General features: G+C 42.4%; 1 protein-coding gene across 6 annotated transcripts; it reads left to right on the top strand.

Moving 5' to 3' along the window:
* Positions 1-1612: 1612 nt before the first annotated feature.
* Positions 1613-18457, top strand: ZNF510 (zinc finger protein 510). Of its 6 annotated transcripts, none has more exons than XM_087822623.1 (7): positions 1613-1955; positions 3002-3275; positions 3401-3579; positions 4372-4430; positions 13484-13626; positions 13904-13999; positions 16412-18457. In XM_087822623.1, the coding sequence occupies exons 5-7, from the start codon at positions 13557-13559 to the stop codon at positions 18112-18114; spliced, it is 1869 nt and encodes a 622-aa protein (XP_087678749.1). In that variant the 5' UTR covers positions 1613-1955; positions 3002-3275; positions 3401-3579; positions 4372-4430; positions 13484-13556; the 3' UTR covers positions 18115-18457. The 6 variants fall into 6 exon arrangements, with proteins under 6 accessions (XP_087678749.1, XP_087678748.1, XP_087678746.1 ...); XM_087822622.1 differs by having other exon boundaries at positions 1614-1955; positions 4386-4430; positions 13500-13626; XM_087822620.1 differs by having other exon boundaries at positions 1615-1950; positions 13500-13626.
* Positions 18458-18952: the final 495 nt, after the last annotated feature.

The following is an 18952-nucleotide window of genomic DNA, read 5'->3' as shown; positions in this document are numbered from 1 at the left end:
CCGACCCCCTGGACGTCTCCGGCAGAGGTCCACTTGCCGTCCATTCTCCAGACCGCCCGTCACCAGACGTCCCGACGCCCGTCCTCTGGGCGCCGCGCACCCGTCATCCAGGCTGCCTGACGCCTGCCTAGTAACTACCCCGGACCGCTCCCGGGCTAAGAACGCAGGCCCGGTAACCCTCGAGAATTTACTTTGGGCCCCAGGGACTTCTAACGCCTCTCGTCCGTGGAACGCTTCCGGGGTTTGCCTCGCTGCGCTCCCACGGTGCGGACGCTAAGGCCTCGGGGTAAATCTTGGTCGCGGGCGCGAGCCGGCTCGGACGCCCTCGCGCAGCGCGCGCGCTCATGGGAAACGCAGTCCCGAGCCGCGCGGGGGCTCGCGCTGCACCCTGGGAACGGCGGCCTGCGCCGCCCCGCCCGCGCCGTCCGCCCGCCCGCCCGCCCCGCGGTGCCGAGGGTGCGCGGGTCAGGTGAGAACCTCGGGGGCAGCGCCCCGGCTGGGCTGGCGCCGCGGGGAAGGAAACACGAAGTTGCGATCTGACCCCGAGAGCAGGCTGCCCCCGCCTGTCCCGGAGCCGGGCCTGCGTGTCGTCCCGGGAAAGGGGGCGGGGCGGCGGGGCCTCGAGTGCCCACGGCGCGGGGGGCCGAGTCCCGGTCCCGCGGGCGGGGCGGGGCGGGAATGGGGAGCGGCGGGCCCGGGAAAGGGGGCGGGGCGGCGGGGCCTCGAGTGCCCACGGCGCGGGGGGCCGAGTCCCGGTCCCGCGGGCGGGGCGGGAATGGGGATCGGCGGACCCGGGAAAGGGGGCGGGGGCGGCGGGGCCCCGAGTCCCCACGGCGCAGGGGGCCGAGTCCCGGTCCAGCGGGCGGGGCGGGAATGGGGAGCGGCGGGGCCCCGAGTCCCGGTCCCCCGGGCGGGTCGGGGCAGGGATGGGGAGCGGCGGACCCGGGAAAGGGGGCGGGGGGGCGGGGCCCCGAGTCCCCACGGCGCAGGGAGCCGAGTCCCGGTCCCGCGGGCGGGGCGGGAATGGGGAGCGGCGGACCCGGGAAAGGGGGCGGGGGCGGCGGGGCCACGAGTCCCGGTCCCCCAGGCGGGGCGGGGCAGGGATGGGGAGCGGCGGACCCGGGAAAGGGGGCGGGGCGGCGGGGCCCCGAGTCCCGGTCCCCCAGGCGGGGCGGGGCAGGGATGGGGAGCGGCGGACCCGGGAAAGGGGGCGGGGGCGGCGGGGCCCCGAGTCCCGGTCCCGCGGGGGGCCGGGGAGAGCCCTGCCGCGGCGGGGGGACGGCGCTTCCTAACCTGACCGCCACCCGCCGCCGGGCGCGGCCCGGGTCTGCGCGGGGCCGAGCCGGGGCCGGAGGAGCGGGCAGCGCCGCCTCTGCCCCTTGGCCGCGGGAAACCGTGGTAGTGAAAACTGCTTTGCGACGCCGTGCAGAGAGAGAAATCAGAACTTGGAAAGCACTTGTTTAACCAAGTGCTAATTAATGAGCGCTAATAAGTACTTGTTAATAGGTCAGCATTACACGTTGGCTCCCATATTTGGAAGACAGCTTTGTTCTTTCCATTTAGTATTTCATTTAATTCTCACGACCACCCTATTTATAGGTATAACCACATCACTAAAAAATAAGAAAATGGGCTCAGAGGAGGAAAAAACGTACAGACCCAAGGTCACAAAGGTGAGGAAGGCGGGATGCAAATACAGATGTGCTTCACTCCCAAACTCACTGGTCCTCCGCCCGGCCTACGGGAACCCAGCGTTGCAGCTTTCACCCACCAGCCGTGACTTGTGGTGGTAAAGTCCCTGCCGCCCGAATCCCTCTGTGACAAGTGCACGTGTTCTGGGATTTCTGGCGTGTCTCCAGCGCCTCTGGGAAGGCTCCTGACACCCTCTGCGCTGTCCCGGCTGTGTCTACCTTCAGAAGGACAGTCTAGGCAGCGCTGCCCGACAGAAAGGTCAGGTGAGCCTCACATGTCATTTTAAATGTTCTAGTAGCCACATTAAAAACTAAAAAGAAACATGTGCAATTTTAAGAACATACAGCAGGCCACTGAATAACGATATTTAATTCAACAGCGTCCTGTAACGACAATGGAGGCAGGAAAGTGGGTTCCCGGCTGTGCTACTGCCTAGAGTTTGCACATCTCCCCATGTGCCTGGGTTTCTCCAGGGACTTCCGTTTCTTCCCACACCCCAAAGTGTGCATGTGATTTTAACTGATGTGTTTACACTGTCCAGTCTGAGTGAGTGTGGCCTGCAATGGAAGGGTGGGGTCCTGCCTTGCATCCTGAGCTGCTGGGGAGGCTCTGGACACCCTAAACCTGAATAAGCAGGTTAGAAAAATCATTGTCTTACTTGTTTTCATTAATCTGTCTTAAATACATATATAACTCACATTAATTTCAGTGTTTAGTATTGGGAGTGTTTTGGGTCTTTATTTAGAAGTTTGGTGATGTTTTTATGACCAGAAATATGCCATAGGAGCTTAACTCTTGTTTATATCAATTAGCCTGTGATCAAATTAGTTGTGATACACCATTTCACTTAAAGCTGCCATTTCCAAGAACCTATCGATGATGTTAAATGAGGACTGACTGTATTGCATTTATCTTAACATGTGCAAAATGTTATTATTTCAACGTGGCACTAGTCACATTTCAGATGCTCAGTAGTAGGATGTGGCTACAGTAATGGATAGAACAGTTCTAATGAATTCCAAGAGACTCAGGTTTAACTTTATTATATACACTAGTGGTTCGCAACTAGGGTGATTTTGCTCCCCAGAGAACTTTTGAAATGTCTAGAGATGTTTTTGGTTGTCTCAACTGGGAGGAGGATTGCCTCTAGCACCTGGTGGGTAGGAGCCAGAAATCCTGCTAAACGTCCTACAATGCATAGGGTAACACCCTGTGATAAAGATTTATCCAGCCCAAAATGTCAACAATGTTGAAATGGAGAAACACTTCTCTCAGTGAAAGATTCAACTAAAATGAATTTGTTTCCTAGCCTAAGGCTCAGCATCTCTGGAACAAAGTGGCTCTTGTGTGGCAAGAAGGAGGGAGCCCTAGGGACAGGAGTCCTGCCTGGAAGAACAGCCCATCGATAGGGACCACCTTCACCAGAGCTTTGGAACAGATGCAAGAGAGCTCAGAAAGAAGCGGGTCCTGATTCACTTCACCAGAAGCAGTTCTTCATCACCTTGACCAGAGAGGCCAGACTTGGTGATGTTGCCACACTCACAGGCTGTGTGAAGTGGAAACCGTGGACCAGCTCACAGAAGGTGGGAAGCTGGGATTGAGAGGGATGGGTGACTGTCAGGCTTTACAGGAAAAGCCACAGCCAGAGCCAAGGAAGTTCTGTAGTAGTTCTTCTGAAGTAGCCCTTCATTTTCTTCCCTCTTTCCAGGCTCTGAGCCATTCTCACATCATGTCCTTCACATGTGGCATCTAGAGGTATGCTGAAGCTTCCTTTATCCTGAACAGATGGAATCACAAAGTGATAGTACAGGAAGGGATTTCTGTTTCTAACTCTTGAAACCAGGACAGAACTGGGAGCAAAGCACAGTGCTACTCATTCTGTCACAGGTAAGTGACTAGAAGTGTCTTATCAGAAGCCTTTTTAATAAGACTTTTAGAGGCTGTGGGGAGGTAGAAGACGGGGAAAGGGAGATAAATGGTGATGGAAGGAGACTTGACTTGGATGGTAAAAACTCAATACAGTACACAGATGATGTATTTATAGAATTACAGTCCTGAAACCTATATAATTTTATTAACTAATGTCACCCCAATAAGTTCAATAAATTTTTTTTTAATTAAAAGAAAAAGAACAGATTCAGGAGAATCTGAAGTAAATTTGACTCAAGAATTTTAGCCATCAGGTGGAGAATAGAAAAGGAAACTTAGCTGGGGCGGGGGGAAAGTGTTTTTGAGAAATTGCAACAAATTGGAACAAAATATTTTAAAATTTTTAATCAGTAAGCATCTTATCATTCTTTTCAGTTTTCTGTTGATTTTCTAACTCAAGGTGTAAATAATAATATTAATATAATTAATAATATTAAATAGAATAGTGATATTAATCCTGTTTTGATTTGTTGTTAATTAGTCAGAGGAGACATACTTTTTAAAAATCAATAGTAAGATAATTTACGATCACCCAATGAAAAATGGCAGGGTTACATCTGTGTGATCATATCAGAGATGTACATATTCAGGGCATGCTGTCTCTGCCGGCTGCGTCCTGCCCCTTCTCAAGGGCCGGTGGAACATTTCATAGGGAGGCCTTTGCCCCGCTGGCGCAATAAGGTCTTGGGCAAGTGAATGCAGCAGCTCACCAGACCTCTCATGACTCCACAACTCTCTCCTCACCCCCAGCGTATCCTTCACAGTTCTCTCCACTCTCCCAAGAGCAGCAGAAGATGAACAAGCCTCAGGTGAGTTGCTGATTAACACCTTTTTTATAATGGATTTTGTTAGTGGTTAAGGAACCGTACGTGCATGTGGACAAATAGAACTATAAATGTATCGGCGTAATTGAAGGAAGATAGAGAAAAGCACATGAACAGCATGGCAGAGCTGGCATGTAGGCAGATGCAGGTCCTCATGGTACAGATTTTCCAAAGCACGGCTGTAAATCTCTTCCTAATTCTTCCAATAGGAGTGTCAGAGTGAGGCCAACAACGTTAGCTTATAGATGTATATTGATGACAAGCTTAAGTCAAGCATTCCTCATGGCACCTAAAATCCTCCAAGTCAGGAAGAAATGTCTTTGTTGGTCTTCATTGTCAGTGATCATAGTGCAGAACTTTCTAATAACAACCCTGAAATATATGCAGGAGGAGGTTTCCACTTTTTCCTCAGTGGAAGTAGAGGCTACGTTTCCAAAGCAGGGCTGTTGTTCATACAGTTGCTCAGGTAACTAAAACAGAAGTTTAAGTAGATACTTTCCTGATCATCCTGTTGAATTCAGGAATGACACTTAGGCCAGCTGGAGGTCAGCCTGCGTGATCTATACATTCATGTCCTTAAAATATCTCTCCATAAACATTTCTCTCAGGTACTTGTCATGAACAAGTTATCCAGCAGAGTTTAAAGTTCTGTTCTCTGGCAAATGTTGCCACACTTTCCATTCACACCTCAGTCCGCTGCGTGAGGCCTCGATGTCTCTCATACACCTATGACCTGCAGGCTCCAGGGACCTAACTACAGTCAAATCCAGTGGGTCCTGCCCAGTCCTTTCCTTACTAGGCATGTGTCCAACCCCACCCTTCTGGTAGAACTCGTGTGTCTGTGACGCCCTCCTCTGCCACTGTCCTGCCTCTCATTTCTTTCGTGGAGTCACTGTCCTTCTCTTGTCCTTTCATGTGCCTCATCCACAAGTTTCCATTCCTTCTCACTACTCTTCTGGCTACTTTTCTTGACTCATTCCATCCCCTCTCTGGTTTTAACAATGGTGTATGAGCTACTTCTCCCAAATGTGGCTCTGCAGCCCACCCTGACCAATAGCGCTCTTGGTGATGATAGAAATGAGCTATATCTGCCCTGTCCAGAGTGGTGCCACTAACCACATGTGCTGTTGAACCCTTGAAATGCAGCTTATTTGACTAAGGAACTGAATTTTTAAGTTTCACATAGTCACATGTGGCTAGTGGCTACCACACTGGACACAGTTGATTCAGCATCTCTCTGTAGGTGTCTGCAGCTCAGCTGAATCAGAGTAAAAGCCAACATTTGCAGCCCTTCCTGAACTAGTCCTCCTCAACTTTCCCTATTCAGCCAGACACCCACACCACAAAAGCGGGGTGCATCTATCCTGGGTTTTCCTTGCGCGCGTTCTCTCTCTTTCTCTCTCTCTCTCTCTCTCTCTCTCAAGTCCTGCCACATCTGATCAGTTACCATGTTCTGCTCCTTTTCCTACTGGGGTCAGTCAAAAATAATAGCAGTTTTGTATGATTCAACCTAATGCATTTTAAATGCATTTCTCTACTTTATTTCCCCTACTGCTATCTTACGGTCTCTCAACTGAACTGTTGGAATAGCTTCTCCACTAATCTGCCCACCTCTATCCTTACCTCCTCAAGCACATTTCACGTGGGTTGTTCATCTAAATGCTCATGAAATAATGTCTCTTCTGCCTGTAAATCACCTCAGTGGCTCCTCACCCCTCTACAGTAAAATTCCCAACTTCTCAAGATGACCAGCTCAGGCTTTGGAGGCATCGCCCCGTCCTATTTCTCCTTTTTACTTTATTGCTGCTCTGGCTTTTTTAACACTTATTTATTGAACAGCCAGGATGTTCCAGGGAATTGACATCTGCTTTAGTTGCAGCTTAAACAACACAGATAGTTTTTTTCCCTAACAGGGTTCACAATCTAGTGGAAATATGAAATTTACAAATTCAGTATGTAACTTTATTCTCAAGCAAAACCAAACCTCATTTAGCTTGTGCCTGGCTCGGCCTCATATTCCTTCCTATTGTCTCCTCTGGACTGACCCTGAGAACCACATCCTCATTGTGTTCACCGGGTGCTATGGGCTGAATTGTGTGTCTCCCCTACAAAGTTCATATGCTAGAGCCCTAACCCTTAATGTTACTGTGTTTGGAAGTGGAGCTTTTAGGAGGTAATTAAGGTTACATGAGGTCATAAGGCACGGAGGCAAAGGCCACATAAGGACACAGTGAGAAGGTGGCCATCTGAGCCAGGAAGAAAGCCTCCCTGGAATGGGCCATGCTCATACCCCGATTGTGGACTTCCAGCCTCTAGAACTGTGAGGAAATAATCTCTGTTGGTTAAGCCACTCAGCCTGGCATTGGGTTATGGCAGCCTGCGCAGCTAGGACACCTGGCTCTTTACTTCCTTTTTCTTTTTTCCATTTTGTTTTTAATTGTGGTAAAGATAGATAACATAAAAGTTACCATCTTAGCCATTTTTTAAGTATACAGCTCAGTAGTATTAAGTACATTCATATTGTTGTGCACTCAATCTCCAGAACTGTTTTCATCTTGCAAAACTAAAGATCTAGACCCATTAAAGAGCAACTCCCCATTCCTGCCTCCCTTCAGCCCCTGACAATCACTTTCTGTCTATGAATTTCACTGCTCATATACGTGGAATCATACAGTGATTTTTCTTTTTATGACTGGCTTTTTCACTAACGTCAAGTTCTCAGAGTTCATCCATGTTGTAGCATGCGTCAGAATATACTTCCGTGTTAAGACTAAACAATATTCTACTGTGTGTCTTCACCCCGTTTTACTCATCTGTTCGCCTGGCGATGGACACCTAGGCTGCTTCTACCATGTTGTTGTTGCTAGCCCTCACCCGAGGACATTTTTTTCCATTTTGTTTTGTTTTGTTTTTTTAGAGAAAGTGAAAGGGAGTAGGGGGGAGAGAGAAATATCAATGTGAGAGAGGCACATTTACTGGTCGCCTCCCGCATGCACCCCAACAGGGGCTAGGGATCGAACCTGCAACCAGGTATGTGCCCTGACCAGAAATCAAGCCCACGGCCCTTTGGTGCGTGGGCCAGCGCTCTAACCACTGAGCACACCTACCAGGGTGCTTCCACCTTTTGATTACTGTGAAAAATACTGCTATGGACATACGTATACAAATATATTCGAGACCCTGCATTTAATTCTTGTGGCTATATACCCAGAAGTAGATTCTCTTGATTTTGTTGCTTTATAGTTAAGTTTTGAAATCAGGAAGTGCCAGTCCTCAAAGATCAGTGCCAGTGTTTTCTTGAAAGGTAGTCCTCTGTGTGTCATGGTTGCAAGTTTTTTCCCTACTCCTAGATCCTGAAGATAGTCTGTGCTGTTAGTAGATTCTTGATTATTTAAGCTTGGTCACCTGGAATTGCTTTATTGTATGATATAAGGTGTCAAGGTTCATATTTCTACATGGATATCAAGTAGGTATGGTAACGTTTGTTTAAAAGACCATCCTCTGTCCACTGAATTGCAAGTGACCGTGTATGTGTGTGTGTGTATGTACAGCTAAACTGTATTCTGTTCCTTTGACCCAATTTATCCCTTTGCTAGTACTTCACTGTCATAATTACTGTTGCATTACAGTACGTCATGAAATATGATAATATAGGCCTTAAAGTTAATTCTTCAAAAAATTTATTCACTAAATTTTGGTCCTTTGCCTTTTCATAGAAATATTGTCAGTTTCCACAGAAAATCCTGCTGGGTTCATTGTTTATTGTTGGTTTATTAAAATACAATGTATTTTTTAATACAGGCATATCTTGGAAATACTGCGGGTTCAGCTCTAGACCACTGCAATAAAGCAAATATCACACACAGTAAAGTGAATCACATGAATTTTTTGGTTTCCTTGGATATAAAAGTTGTTTACACTAAACTATATAAAGTATGCAATAGCATTGTCAAAAAAATTGTACGTATCTTAATTGAAAAATAGTTTATTTCTAAAAAATGCTAACCATCACTTGAATCTTCAGTGAGTTATAATGTTTTGGCATCGATATTACACTCTCATAAACTGGTTCTCCATTTTCCGTTTTATGGACAAGTTTAAGATTGCTCTTATTTCTTCTTTAATTTTATATATATATATCTTTATTGATTTCAGAGAGAGGAAGGAAGAGGGAGAGAGAGAGAGATAGAAACATCAATGATGATAGAGTCATTGATCGGCTGCCTTCTGCATCGCCCCTGCTGGGATTGAGCCCACAACCAGGGCATGTGCCCTGACCGGGAATTGAACCCTGATTTCCTGGATCCTATGCCAATGCTCTACCGCTGAGCCACGCCCAGCCGGCCTCTTCTTTAAATGTTTGGAAAATATACCATTAAAGCAAGTTGGCCTTGGAGTTTCTTTGTGGCTGGTTTTTTATTATGAATTCAGTTTCTGTAATAGACATAAAATATCTGAAAATGCCTATTTTTCTGGTGTCCTTTTTAAAAACAACTTTATGGAGATAAAAATCACATACCTTACAAGTCACATATTTAAAGTAGTCAATGGTTTTTAGTATATTCACTATTGTACAGTTATCACCACAGTCAATATTAAAACATCTTCACCACCTCAAAAATACTCCATCCCAACACACCCCCACCCTAAGCAACCACTAATCTACGCTTTGTCTCTATAGATTTGCCTAGTCTGGACATTTCAAATAAATGAAATTGTGTAATCTGTGGTCTTTGCTACTGTTTCTTTCACTTAGTATAATGTTTTCAAGGTTTCATTATATGGATATGCCACATTTTGTTTATCCATTCATCAACTGCTGTTCATAGGGTGTCTCTACCTTGGCTGTTATGAATTGTGCTACTATTAACATTTAATAAATAGATGATAGATGATGATAGATAGATAGATGATAGATAGATGGTAGATAGATGATGATTGATGATGATAGATGATAGGTAGATAGATGATGATAGATGATGATAGATGATGATAGATAGATAGATAGATAGATAGATAGATAGATAGATAGATAGATAGATAGATAGATAGATAGATAGATGATAGATAGATGATGGATGGATGGATGGATGGATGGATGGATGGATGGATGGATGGATGGATGATAGGTGATATATGGATACAAGTGTGTGAACATCTATTTTATTTTTTTTTCATTTCTTTGGGGAATAAACCTAGGAGTAGAATTGCTGAGTTACATGGTAACACTGCATGTATCTTATTCAGGAACTGCCAAACTATTTACCGCAACCACTGCCCCATTCTGCATTCCCCAGGCAGTGCGTGAGGGTTCCAGTTTCTCCACAGTGTTACCACCACTTGTTGTTTAACCCTTTTATAATCACCACCCAAGGACGTGTATTGACTTTTAGAGAAAGAGGAAGGGAAAGAGAGAGAGGGAAGCATTAATGTGAGAGAGAAACATCGATCAGTTGCCTCCTGTATGGGCCCCAGCTGGGGATCAAACCCACAGCCAAGGTCTATGCCCTGAAGGGGAATCATACCTGCAACCTTTTGGTGTATGGGGTGATGCTCCAACCAACTGAGCTACCTGGCCAAGGCTAACTTTTTGTTTTTTAATTATGACCATCTTAGAGTGTGAAGTTGTAGCTCATTTGAGTTTTTGGTTTCAATTTGCATTTCCCTGACAATAACATTGAGCATCTTTTCACGTGCTTACTGGCCATTCATGTATCTTCTTTGGAGAAAAGTCTATTCAGGTCTTTTGCCCTTTTTTAAATTAGGTTGTCATTTTGTTGTTCAGTTGTAAGAGTTCTTTATATACTCTGGCTACCAGACGTTTCTTAGATTCAGATACTCCTCGATGGTTATGTCCTGATAAACACATCGAGTTGAAAATATAAGTAAAAACTGCATTTAACAGACCTAACCTACAAAATGTCATAGCTTAGCTTAGCCTACCTTAAACATGCTCAGAACATTTACATTAGCCTTCAGTTGGGCAAAATGATCTAAAACAAAACCTATCTTATAATAATAAGTGTTGAATAGTTCATGTAATTTATTATGTATTGCTTCGACACCATTATAAAGTCAAAAAATTGTAGGTCAAACCATTGTAAGTCTGGGGTTCTGTATATAATTCATGATTATTTCCTCCCATTCTGTGGGTTGTCCTGTGAGTTACTGAGAGAGTTCTGTTAAAATCACTGTAACTGTGGATCTATCTAATTTCAGTTAACTTTTATTTATATTCAGTTAATTCTCATTATTCTTGGCAGTTATATTCTAAGTTACCATGAACATTGAATAAGCAAATACTGAATCCTTGCTGGGGGGAAATACAGGGCTAGGTTCCTGTAAGCCTCTGGTCACAATATTTTGGACAACCAGGACAACCAATCAGTCCAGAACCTCGTTTTATATGTGTTCTTGTTTTAAAACACCTTATTTGATATTATTGTTGTTTCATGATCTAACGGCCAACAGCACCATAATTAATACTTGTACAAAGCCTATCTAACCCCCCTCTTTTCTCCACAAGGCAGAACACAACCTTCTTGCACTCAGGAGCCTTAGACAGTACTTCTGCATTACATAGGAAGGCTGTTTTAAAAAGTGAAATCACAAGAAAAAACAAAAATGCAAAAAATGTGCCAAATAGACTGGAAAAAAGACACTTGTTTACAGTATGACAGCTGGGACATGCAGACAAGGCATTACTTTATTCAACCTCAGCTGGGAAACCATGTATTGGGCACTAAATTTTTTATCATTCTGTGAATGCAAATGACCACAAAATCATGAGTATTGATTTTGAGTTTACAAGTAAATTGTGGTGAGTGGGTGAATTTGCAAATATAGAATCTCTGAATAATACAGTACTTCGAAGCTACATTTTCATGTGCCTACCAATTTATGTTACTTTTTTTTTTAATTTTTAAATTTTATTTTTGTTTAAAATATTACAGATGTTCCTTTTTCTCCCCAATGGCCCGTTCCACCCCGTCCCCTCCCCCTCCCCCGTCCCTGTCCCCACCATTGTCGGTGTCCTTGGGTTGTGCATATATACATATAAGTTCTTTGGTTACTCTCTCCCCCTCCACCCACCCGCCCTCCTCTATCCCTCTGACATTCATCAGTCTCATCTATGCTTCCATATCATTGAATCTATTCTGTTCATCAGTTTATGAAGTTCTTTAGATTCCACATATAAGCCAGATTATGTGATGTTTGTCCTTCTCTTCCTGGCTTATTTCACTTGGCATAGTATTTTTCAGGTCCATCCATACTGTCCCCAAGGGTACAAGGTTATTATTCTTTATAGCTGCGTAGTATTCCATGGTGTAAATGTCCCACAGCTTTTTTATCCACTCATCTCCTGATGGGCACTTGGGCTGTTTCCAGATCTTAGCTATTGTAAACTGTGCTGCTATGAACATAGGGGTGCATATATCCTTTCTGATTAGTGTCTCGGGATTCTTAGGATATATTCCTAGGAGTGGAATCACTGGGTCAAAAGGCAGCTCCATTTTTAATTTTTTGAGGAACCTCCATACTGTTTTCCATAGTGGCTGCACCAGTCTGCATTCCCACCAGCAGTGTACTAGGGTTCCTGTCTCCACACCCTTGCCAGCACATGTCGTTTGTTGATTTGCTGATGGCAGCCATTCTGACAGGTGTGAAGTGATACCTCATTGTGGTTTTAATTTGCATCTCTCTGATAATTGGCGACGTTGAGCATTTTCTCATGTGTCTCTTGGCCATCTGTATGTCCTCTTTGGAGAAGTGTCTATTCAGGTCCTTTGCCCATTTCTTAATTGGGTTGTTTGTCTTCCTCTTGCTGAGTACTACGAGTTCTTTGTACACTTTGGAAATTAGCCCCTTATCAGATACATCCTTAGCAAATATGTTTTCCCGGACTGTGGGGTTCCTTTGTATTTTGAGGCTGTTTTCTTTTGCTGTGCAGAAGCTTTTTAGTTTGATGTAGTCCCATGTGTTTATTTTTTCTTTTGTTTCTCTTGCCCTAGGAGATGTATCCGTGGAAATTTCAGTACATGGGATGTCTGTGACTTTACTGCCTATGTTTTCTTTCAGGGTTTTTATGGTTTCGTGACTTACATTTAAGTCTTTTATCCATTTTGAGTTTATTTTTGTGTATGGTGAAAGTTGGTGGTCTTATTTCATTTTTTTGCACGTATCTGTCCAATTTTCTCAGGACTACTTATTGAAGAGACTGTCTTTACTCCATTGGATACTCTTGCCTCCTTTGTCAAATATTAACTGACCATAATGGCGTGGGTCTGTTTCTGGGGTCTCTTATGTTACATCTTTGTTAAAGGGCCATTTTATCATGCTGTTGCTATCCATTATGTTTTATCATTCCTTCTTCGAGTCTGCTTTCCATGGAAACATGAAATCAGCTTTTCTTTGGTTAGTGATTACTTATGTATCTTTTTCCATCTTCTTACTGCCAATCTACATATATTCCTCTCTGTAAATGGTGTTTCCTTTGTTGCTTTATGCCATCAGTCCTTTAATTGGATTGGTTAGTCCAGAAGTTGGCGATTTGTTCTGTAATGGGTCAGAGTACATGTTTTCCTTTGATAGTTATAAGGTCGCTTATGGAACTCCTAGGCTGTGCTGTTTCAGCACAAAAGCAACTACAGACAATACTAAATGACGGGGGGGAGGGGGGGCAGTGACTGAGTCCCAATAAAACTTGATTGAAAAAGTGGAAAGCTGGATTTGGCCACAGGTCATAATGTGCTGATCCCTAGCCTAGAGTATGTATGGCTTGGGTTGTATATTGGGGTGTGAGATAAAATTGTAGGAAATTTTTTTATTTTTTTTGCTTAAAAAATTCAAGCAACAAAAGCTTTACTAATGTGCTTATTGATTATACTTGTATATAACTCAAAATTATATACAAATTAAGTTAAAAACACTTTCACTTATTTTCATTTATTGTTTTAAGCTCCTTACAGTAAACATAATAATTGGTTTCATATGTATTTTTCTATTTCACCTAATTCTGAACCCTTCAAATTGAACAGAAATGTACTGTTGCAGGCATCAGTGTCATTCAAAGATGTGACTGTGGAGCTCACCCAGGAGGAGTGGCAGCAGATGGGTCCTATTCAAAGGAGCCTGTACAGACACGTGATGCTGGAGAACTACAACAACCTAGTCTCCGTGGGTGAGCATATAAGCATAACTTAGGTTTATAACACTGTAGAAGGCACTGCTTTTTTCTGCACTAGTACAAATGGATACTTTACTTAGATTTTAATGTTATTGGGGGTTTTAATTCAGTAGTATAACTAAGCCCTGTTGAGGAATGTGCTGTCAACTCCCAATGATAAATTCAAATGAGAACCTTCAGGTTGCTCTTCCTGAAGTTGTATCTTTTTCCACTTTTGGATACTAAAGAGCTTATCATCCAGCCTAAGCGCTCCATTGTGCCCTGTTTATAGGGAACTGCATTTTCAAACCAGAGGTCATCTTCAAGTTGGAGCAAGGAGAAGAGCCTTGGTTCTTAGAGGAAGAATTCTCAAACCAGAACCACCAAGGTGAGTTACTGAGCACTAGCAGAAAGCACTGTGGGGCTAGTTAGACTCTAGAAGGTCAATTTAGCATGAACACCTTTGTATTTCAAGACTTTTCTTAAAAGGCACAAAAAGCACCAATCAAAAGGAAATGATTAACAAATTTAACTAAATGAAAATTGAGAACTTTGTTCATAAAAGATACCATTAAAAGGATGAAAAGACAAGCCAGAGTAGCAGAATATGTATACAGTACAAGTAAACTGAGAAGGATAAGCATCCTGAAAATGTAAGAACTTTTGCAGGTCAGTATAGGGAAAGGTAGCAACTCAATTGAAAAACAGGCTAAAGACTTTAAATAAGAACTTTGAAATGGCCAACTAAATGTTTGAAAATGTACTCAACCTTACTACTTTTCTCAGAGTGCAAAAAATATATAAGAGAGATGTACAATATGTGGTGAGGTCCTGATGAGGATGTGCAATATTAAAGATCCTCATTCACTGACTGAAAATGTAAACTGGTAAAACCACTGTGGAATTAGGAGGATGTTATCAATCAAGTTGAAGTTTTACATACCTTGTCACTAAGCAGTCCCTTTCCTAACTGTATTCCCTACAGAAAGGCATGATTGTATTCTCTAGAATGAATAAAAGAATACTTATGGCAGTACTGTTTTTGTCAAAAATTGGGCTCATCAGCAGTAAAATAAATAATTGTATTCCTAAGGGAGAGCCCGGCCAGCATGGCTTAGTGGTTGAGCATCCACCCATGAACCAGGAGATCGAGATTTGATTCCCGGTCAGGGAACATGCCCAGCTTGTGGGCTTAGAGACAGCCGATCAATGACTTTCATCATTGATGTTTCTCTCTCTCTCTCTCCCTCTCTCTCAAATCAGTAAAAACATATTTTTAAAAAATAAATAAAGCTACATAAAGTCTTATGCACTGATTAAAAAGATACTATTAAGTGAAAGAAACCAAAAAATATAAGTATGTATGTGTAATTATGTGTTAGAAAAAGGCAAAATCCAGTTACATTTTTTAGGAAGTCACATATTGGTGCTAAAACTATAAAGAAAATACAAGAAATTATTAAATAAACATTAAGAGGGTCAAATAGGGATTTTTGCAGAGCAGTTTGTGTTCTATTTTCTGACGTGGTTTCTAATTCCATGAGTGTTCACTGTATACATTTATGTTGTACATATAAATTTGATGCAGATATAAATTATGATTAACAGAGAGTTAAGAAATGAGCCAAAAGTAGATGATATTTGCAAGTCATATAACACATAAACAACTAGCATCCAGAATACATAAAGAATTTAGAGGTTTTGTTTTGTATATGTTTTGGGTTTTTTTCCAGAGAGAGGAAGGGAGAGGGAGAGAGAGAGAAATATCAACAATGAAAGAGAATCATAGATTGGCTGCCTCCTGCATGCCCCACACTGGGGACGGAACCCGTAACCTGGGCATGTGCTCTGACGGGGGACTCGAACTATGACCTCTAGGCTCATGAGTCAGTGCTGCACCTCTGAGCCACGCCTGCCCAGTTATACCTTTTTTTTTTTCTTTTTATTGATTTCAGAGAGAGAAAGGGAGAGGGAGACAGAAACATCAGTGATGAGAGAGAATCATTGATTGGCTGCCTCCTGCATGCCTGCTACTCAGGATTGAGCTTGAAACCCAGCAATTGCCCTGACCAAGAATTGAATCAGGGTTCATGGGTCAGTGCTCAACCACTGAGCCACACCATCCAGGTATGGCTAGACCTTTCTTAAGTGTCATCTTCGCAGTAAGACTTTCCATGATACCCCATTTAAAACTGCATCATTCATATAAAATTGAAATGTGGAAATTTAGGATGAGGTAAGTGATCAGGGTCACTAATTGTTCAATTTTGATAGAATAAATCAAAGGTGAATCTAACTTGGTTGCAAGAATGGATTTTCCTTTCATCAGTTTTACACTTGTTTGTATTACTATACAGACTCACAGCCATAAGGTGGGTTAAACCGTTCCCTATTGGGTCTAGCCCACCAGTGCTCATTATCTTCTCATTTTTCTTATTACTCTACTCAACTTTATAGTCCTTGTTATATTCATCCCATTACCTGGTTTTCCTGCTCCCTAAAATAACCACTTAAATAAAGGTATAATTTCTATTTTCCTCATCTTTCCCTTTTCCATCTAGGTAGGAAAAGCCCATCATAATCCAAATATAGATATGTATTTATTACCATTTTCCTCTCTCATTTTTACTAGATCAATATTTTTTAAAGGGAGTGAATATACATATATATACATACACATGTGCATGCATGCAAATTATTCAATCTTGAGAAACCAAAAATTGAAATGCAACATAAGGTGTATGTATATAAGCCCCACTCACAAAAAATGTAAGATTCAGATGTTTTCAATTTTTCCCAGTTTTAGAGCATTACAGAGATGATCACCTGATCAAGAAGAACAAGAAAATCAAAGACAGACACTTGCAGCATGTAACACTGATCAGTAATAAGCCTTTGACTAGCAAGGACAAGGACGTTTGGAGGAAACCATTTCATGTGCATATAGCTCCTGTTTCTTCAACAAAAATGTCCGGTAAATATGACCCATGGGGAGTGAATTTGCAAAATATTTCTCAATTTGTCATTAATAGAACCCATTCAACAAAAAAAACAAGTTGCTGTAATATCTGTGAAAATTTGCCTTTCAAAATTAACTCTGCGAGAACTCATACTGTAGAGAAATTTTATGATTATAATAAAAATGGGAAAGCTCTCAGTTATAAGGAATATCTTCCTGAGCATCAAAAGTATCAAACTTTGGAGCAAGGTTTTGAATATAATGAAACTGAAAAATTCTATGATGAGGCTACCTGTGTCACAGATGAGAGTACTCACACAGGAAAAATGTCCTATAAAGATGGTGGATTTAGGCAAAACTGTGATAAGATGAATCTCTTTGACCAGAAAAGAACTGGGACAGAAGAGAAACACTCTCATCCTAAGCAGTGTGGGAAATCCTTCTGTGAGAAGTCAACTGTCAAGGAATACAATAAATTTAACATGGCTGTGAAACACTATGAATGTAATGCCATTGGGAATAATTTGCACAGGAATTCACATCCCACTCAGCCTCAGAGAATTGCCACAGAAGAGAATGCATTGGTATGTAATGACAAAACACAAACTGGGGATAAATCCTTTGAATATCATGAAAATAGAAAATCCTACCAGACATCAGTCCATAAAGTACACCAGAGAACTTGCTCTGAGGTAAAACCCTATAAATGTAATGAATGTGGGAAATCCTTCTGTCAAAAAGGACATCTCATTCAACATCAGAGAACCCACACAGGAGAAAAACCATTTGAATGTAATGTGTGTGGGAAAGCTTTCTCCCAGAAGTCTCATCTCAGTACACATCAGAGAATTCACACAGCAGAGAAACCCTATAAGTGTAATGAATGTGGAAAAACATTTGTCCAGAAATCAACCCTCAGGGGACATCAGAGAATTCACACAGGAGAGAAGCCCTATGAATGTAGTGAGTGTGGGAAAACTTTTGTTCAAAAGTCAACCCTCAGAGACCATCATAGAATTCACACAGGGGAGAAATCATTTCAGTGTAATGAATGTGGGAAAACTTTTGGCCAGAAATCAAACCTCAGAATGCATCAGAGAACTCACGGTGGTGAGAAAACTTACCAGTGTAATGAATGTGAAAAATCCTTCTGGCGAAAAGACCATCTCATTCAACATCAGAAAACACACACAGGAGAGAAACCTTTTAAATGTAACGAGTGTGGGAAAACTTTTGCCCGGACATCAACCCTCAGAGTTCATCAAAGAATTCACACTGGGGAGAAACCATTTAAATGTAATGAATGTGGGAAAAATTTTGTCCGGAAGGCAATACTTAGTGATCATCAGAGAATTCATACAGGGGAGAAACCCTTTCAGTGTAATAAATGTGGGAAAACTTTTGGCCAGAAATCAAACCTCAGAATACATCAGAGAACTCACAGTGGGGAGAAATCTTACAAATGTAATGAATATGGAAAATTGTATAAGAAGTCAACCCTAAATGTATGCCAAGGAATTCCGAGAGGGAGAAGACCCTATTGATATAGTAACTGGAAAATCCTTCTGGCTAAAAGATCAACCCATTTGACATTAGAAAATTCACACAGGAGAAAGACCATATAAATATGAGTGTAGGATGAATTTTGTCCAAAAGGTAACCCTGAGAGTATGTCAGAGAATTCACACAGGCTTCTGTTTTTTCAAGCAACTGTGGAGAAAGCCCTTTTGAGTAAAGTCATGCCCTATTAGAACTCTCACACATCACACAGGATAATCTGTTCAATAGTAATTTCATTTTTCCTCTAGGCACATAACTAATCTAAATTTTCCAGCCTCCCTTTTATGTAAGTGGGATTTTGTGAATGGCTAGTGGAATGTGGATCCAGTTCTGACAAAAGACTTCCCCAACAAATTACCAGGCTGCTGTAAGGGTAGAATGGAGATAAATTCCAGCCCAACCTTAGGTACCATGGTTTAACATGGCACAGCACAAGATAAAAGCCAGGGTGCTTGAAATATGTGGAACAAAATTCTCTTCCACAACTTTTCATTTGAACATTTTGTGAGCAAGACTTAAACTTGTATTCTATTGGGTTCTTATATGTTTGGGTATGTTTCTGCACATAATTTAACCATCCCAACTCTGGAGAGGCAGAATACTACTTGTGTAAGCTAAGCTTACATCAGCCAGAGGGTACAAACCTTACTGGAGAGTTGATATGTGAAAGAGTCCCTCAAAGATCATCAGAGAATTCATACATAAGACATCCTTTCAATATAATGAAGTAAGTAGATCATACCACCTGGTACTAGGCTTTGGATGAACAAAAAAAGTTGGAAGATTATTTTTTAATTGGATGAATGGTGAGCAGCTATCATG

Source organism: Miniopterus natalensis, chromosome 12, assembly GCF_054644295.1.
Source record: "Miniopterus natalensis isolate mMinNat1 chromosome 12, mMinNat1.hap1, whole genome shotgun sequence".
NCBI lineage: Eukaryota > Metazoa > Chordata > Mammalia > Chiroptera > Miniopteridae > Miniopterus > Miniopterus natalensis.
Note: the sequence above shows the minus strand (reverse complement) of the source record. Positions and strands in the feature narration are given on the sequence as shown.

Excerpts from the sequence above, each read along its gene's own strand:
- ZNF510 (XM_087822618.1), top strand. The coding sequence starts at position 13,437 with ATGTATTTTTCTATTTCACCTAATTCTGAACCCTTCAAATTGAACAGA. Across the intron at positions 13,627-13,903 it reads CAACAACCTAGTCTCCGTGG|GGAACTGCATTTTCAAACCA; the intron begins GTGAGCATATAA and ends CCCTGTTTATAG. Across the intron at positions 14,000-16,411 it reads CTCAAACCAGAACCACCAAG|TTTTAGAGCATTACAGAGAT; the intron begins GTGAGTTACTGA and ends AATTTTTCCCAG.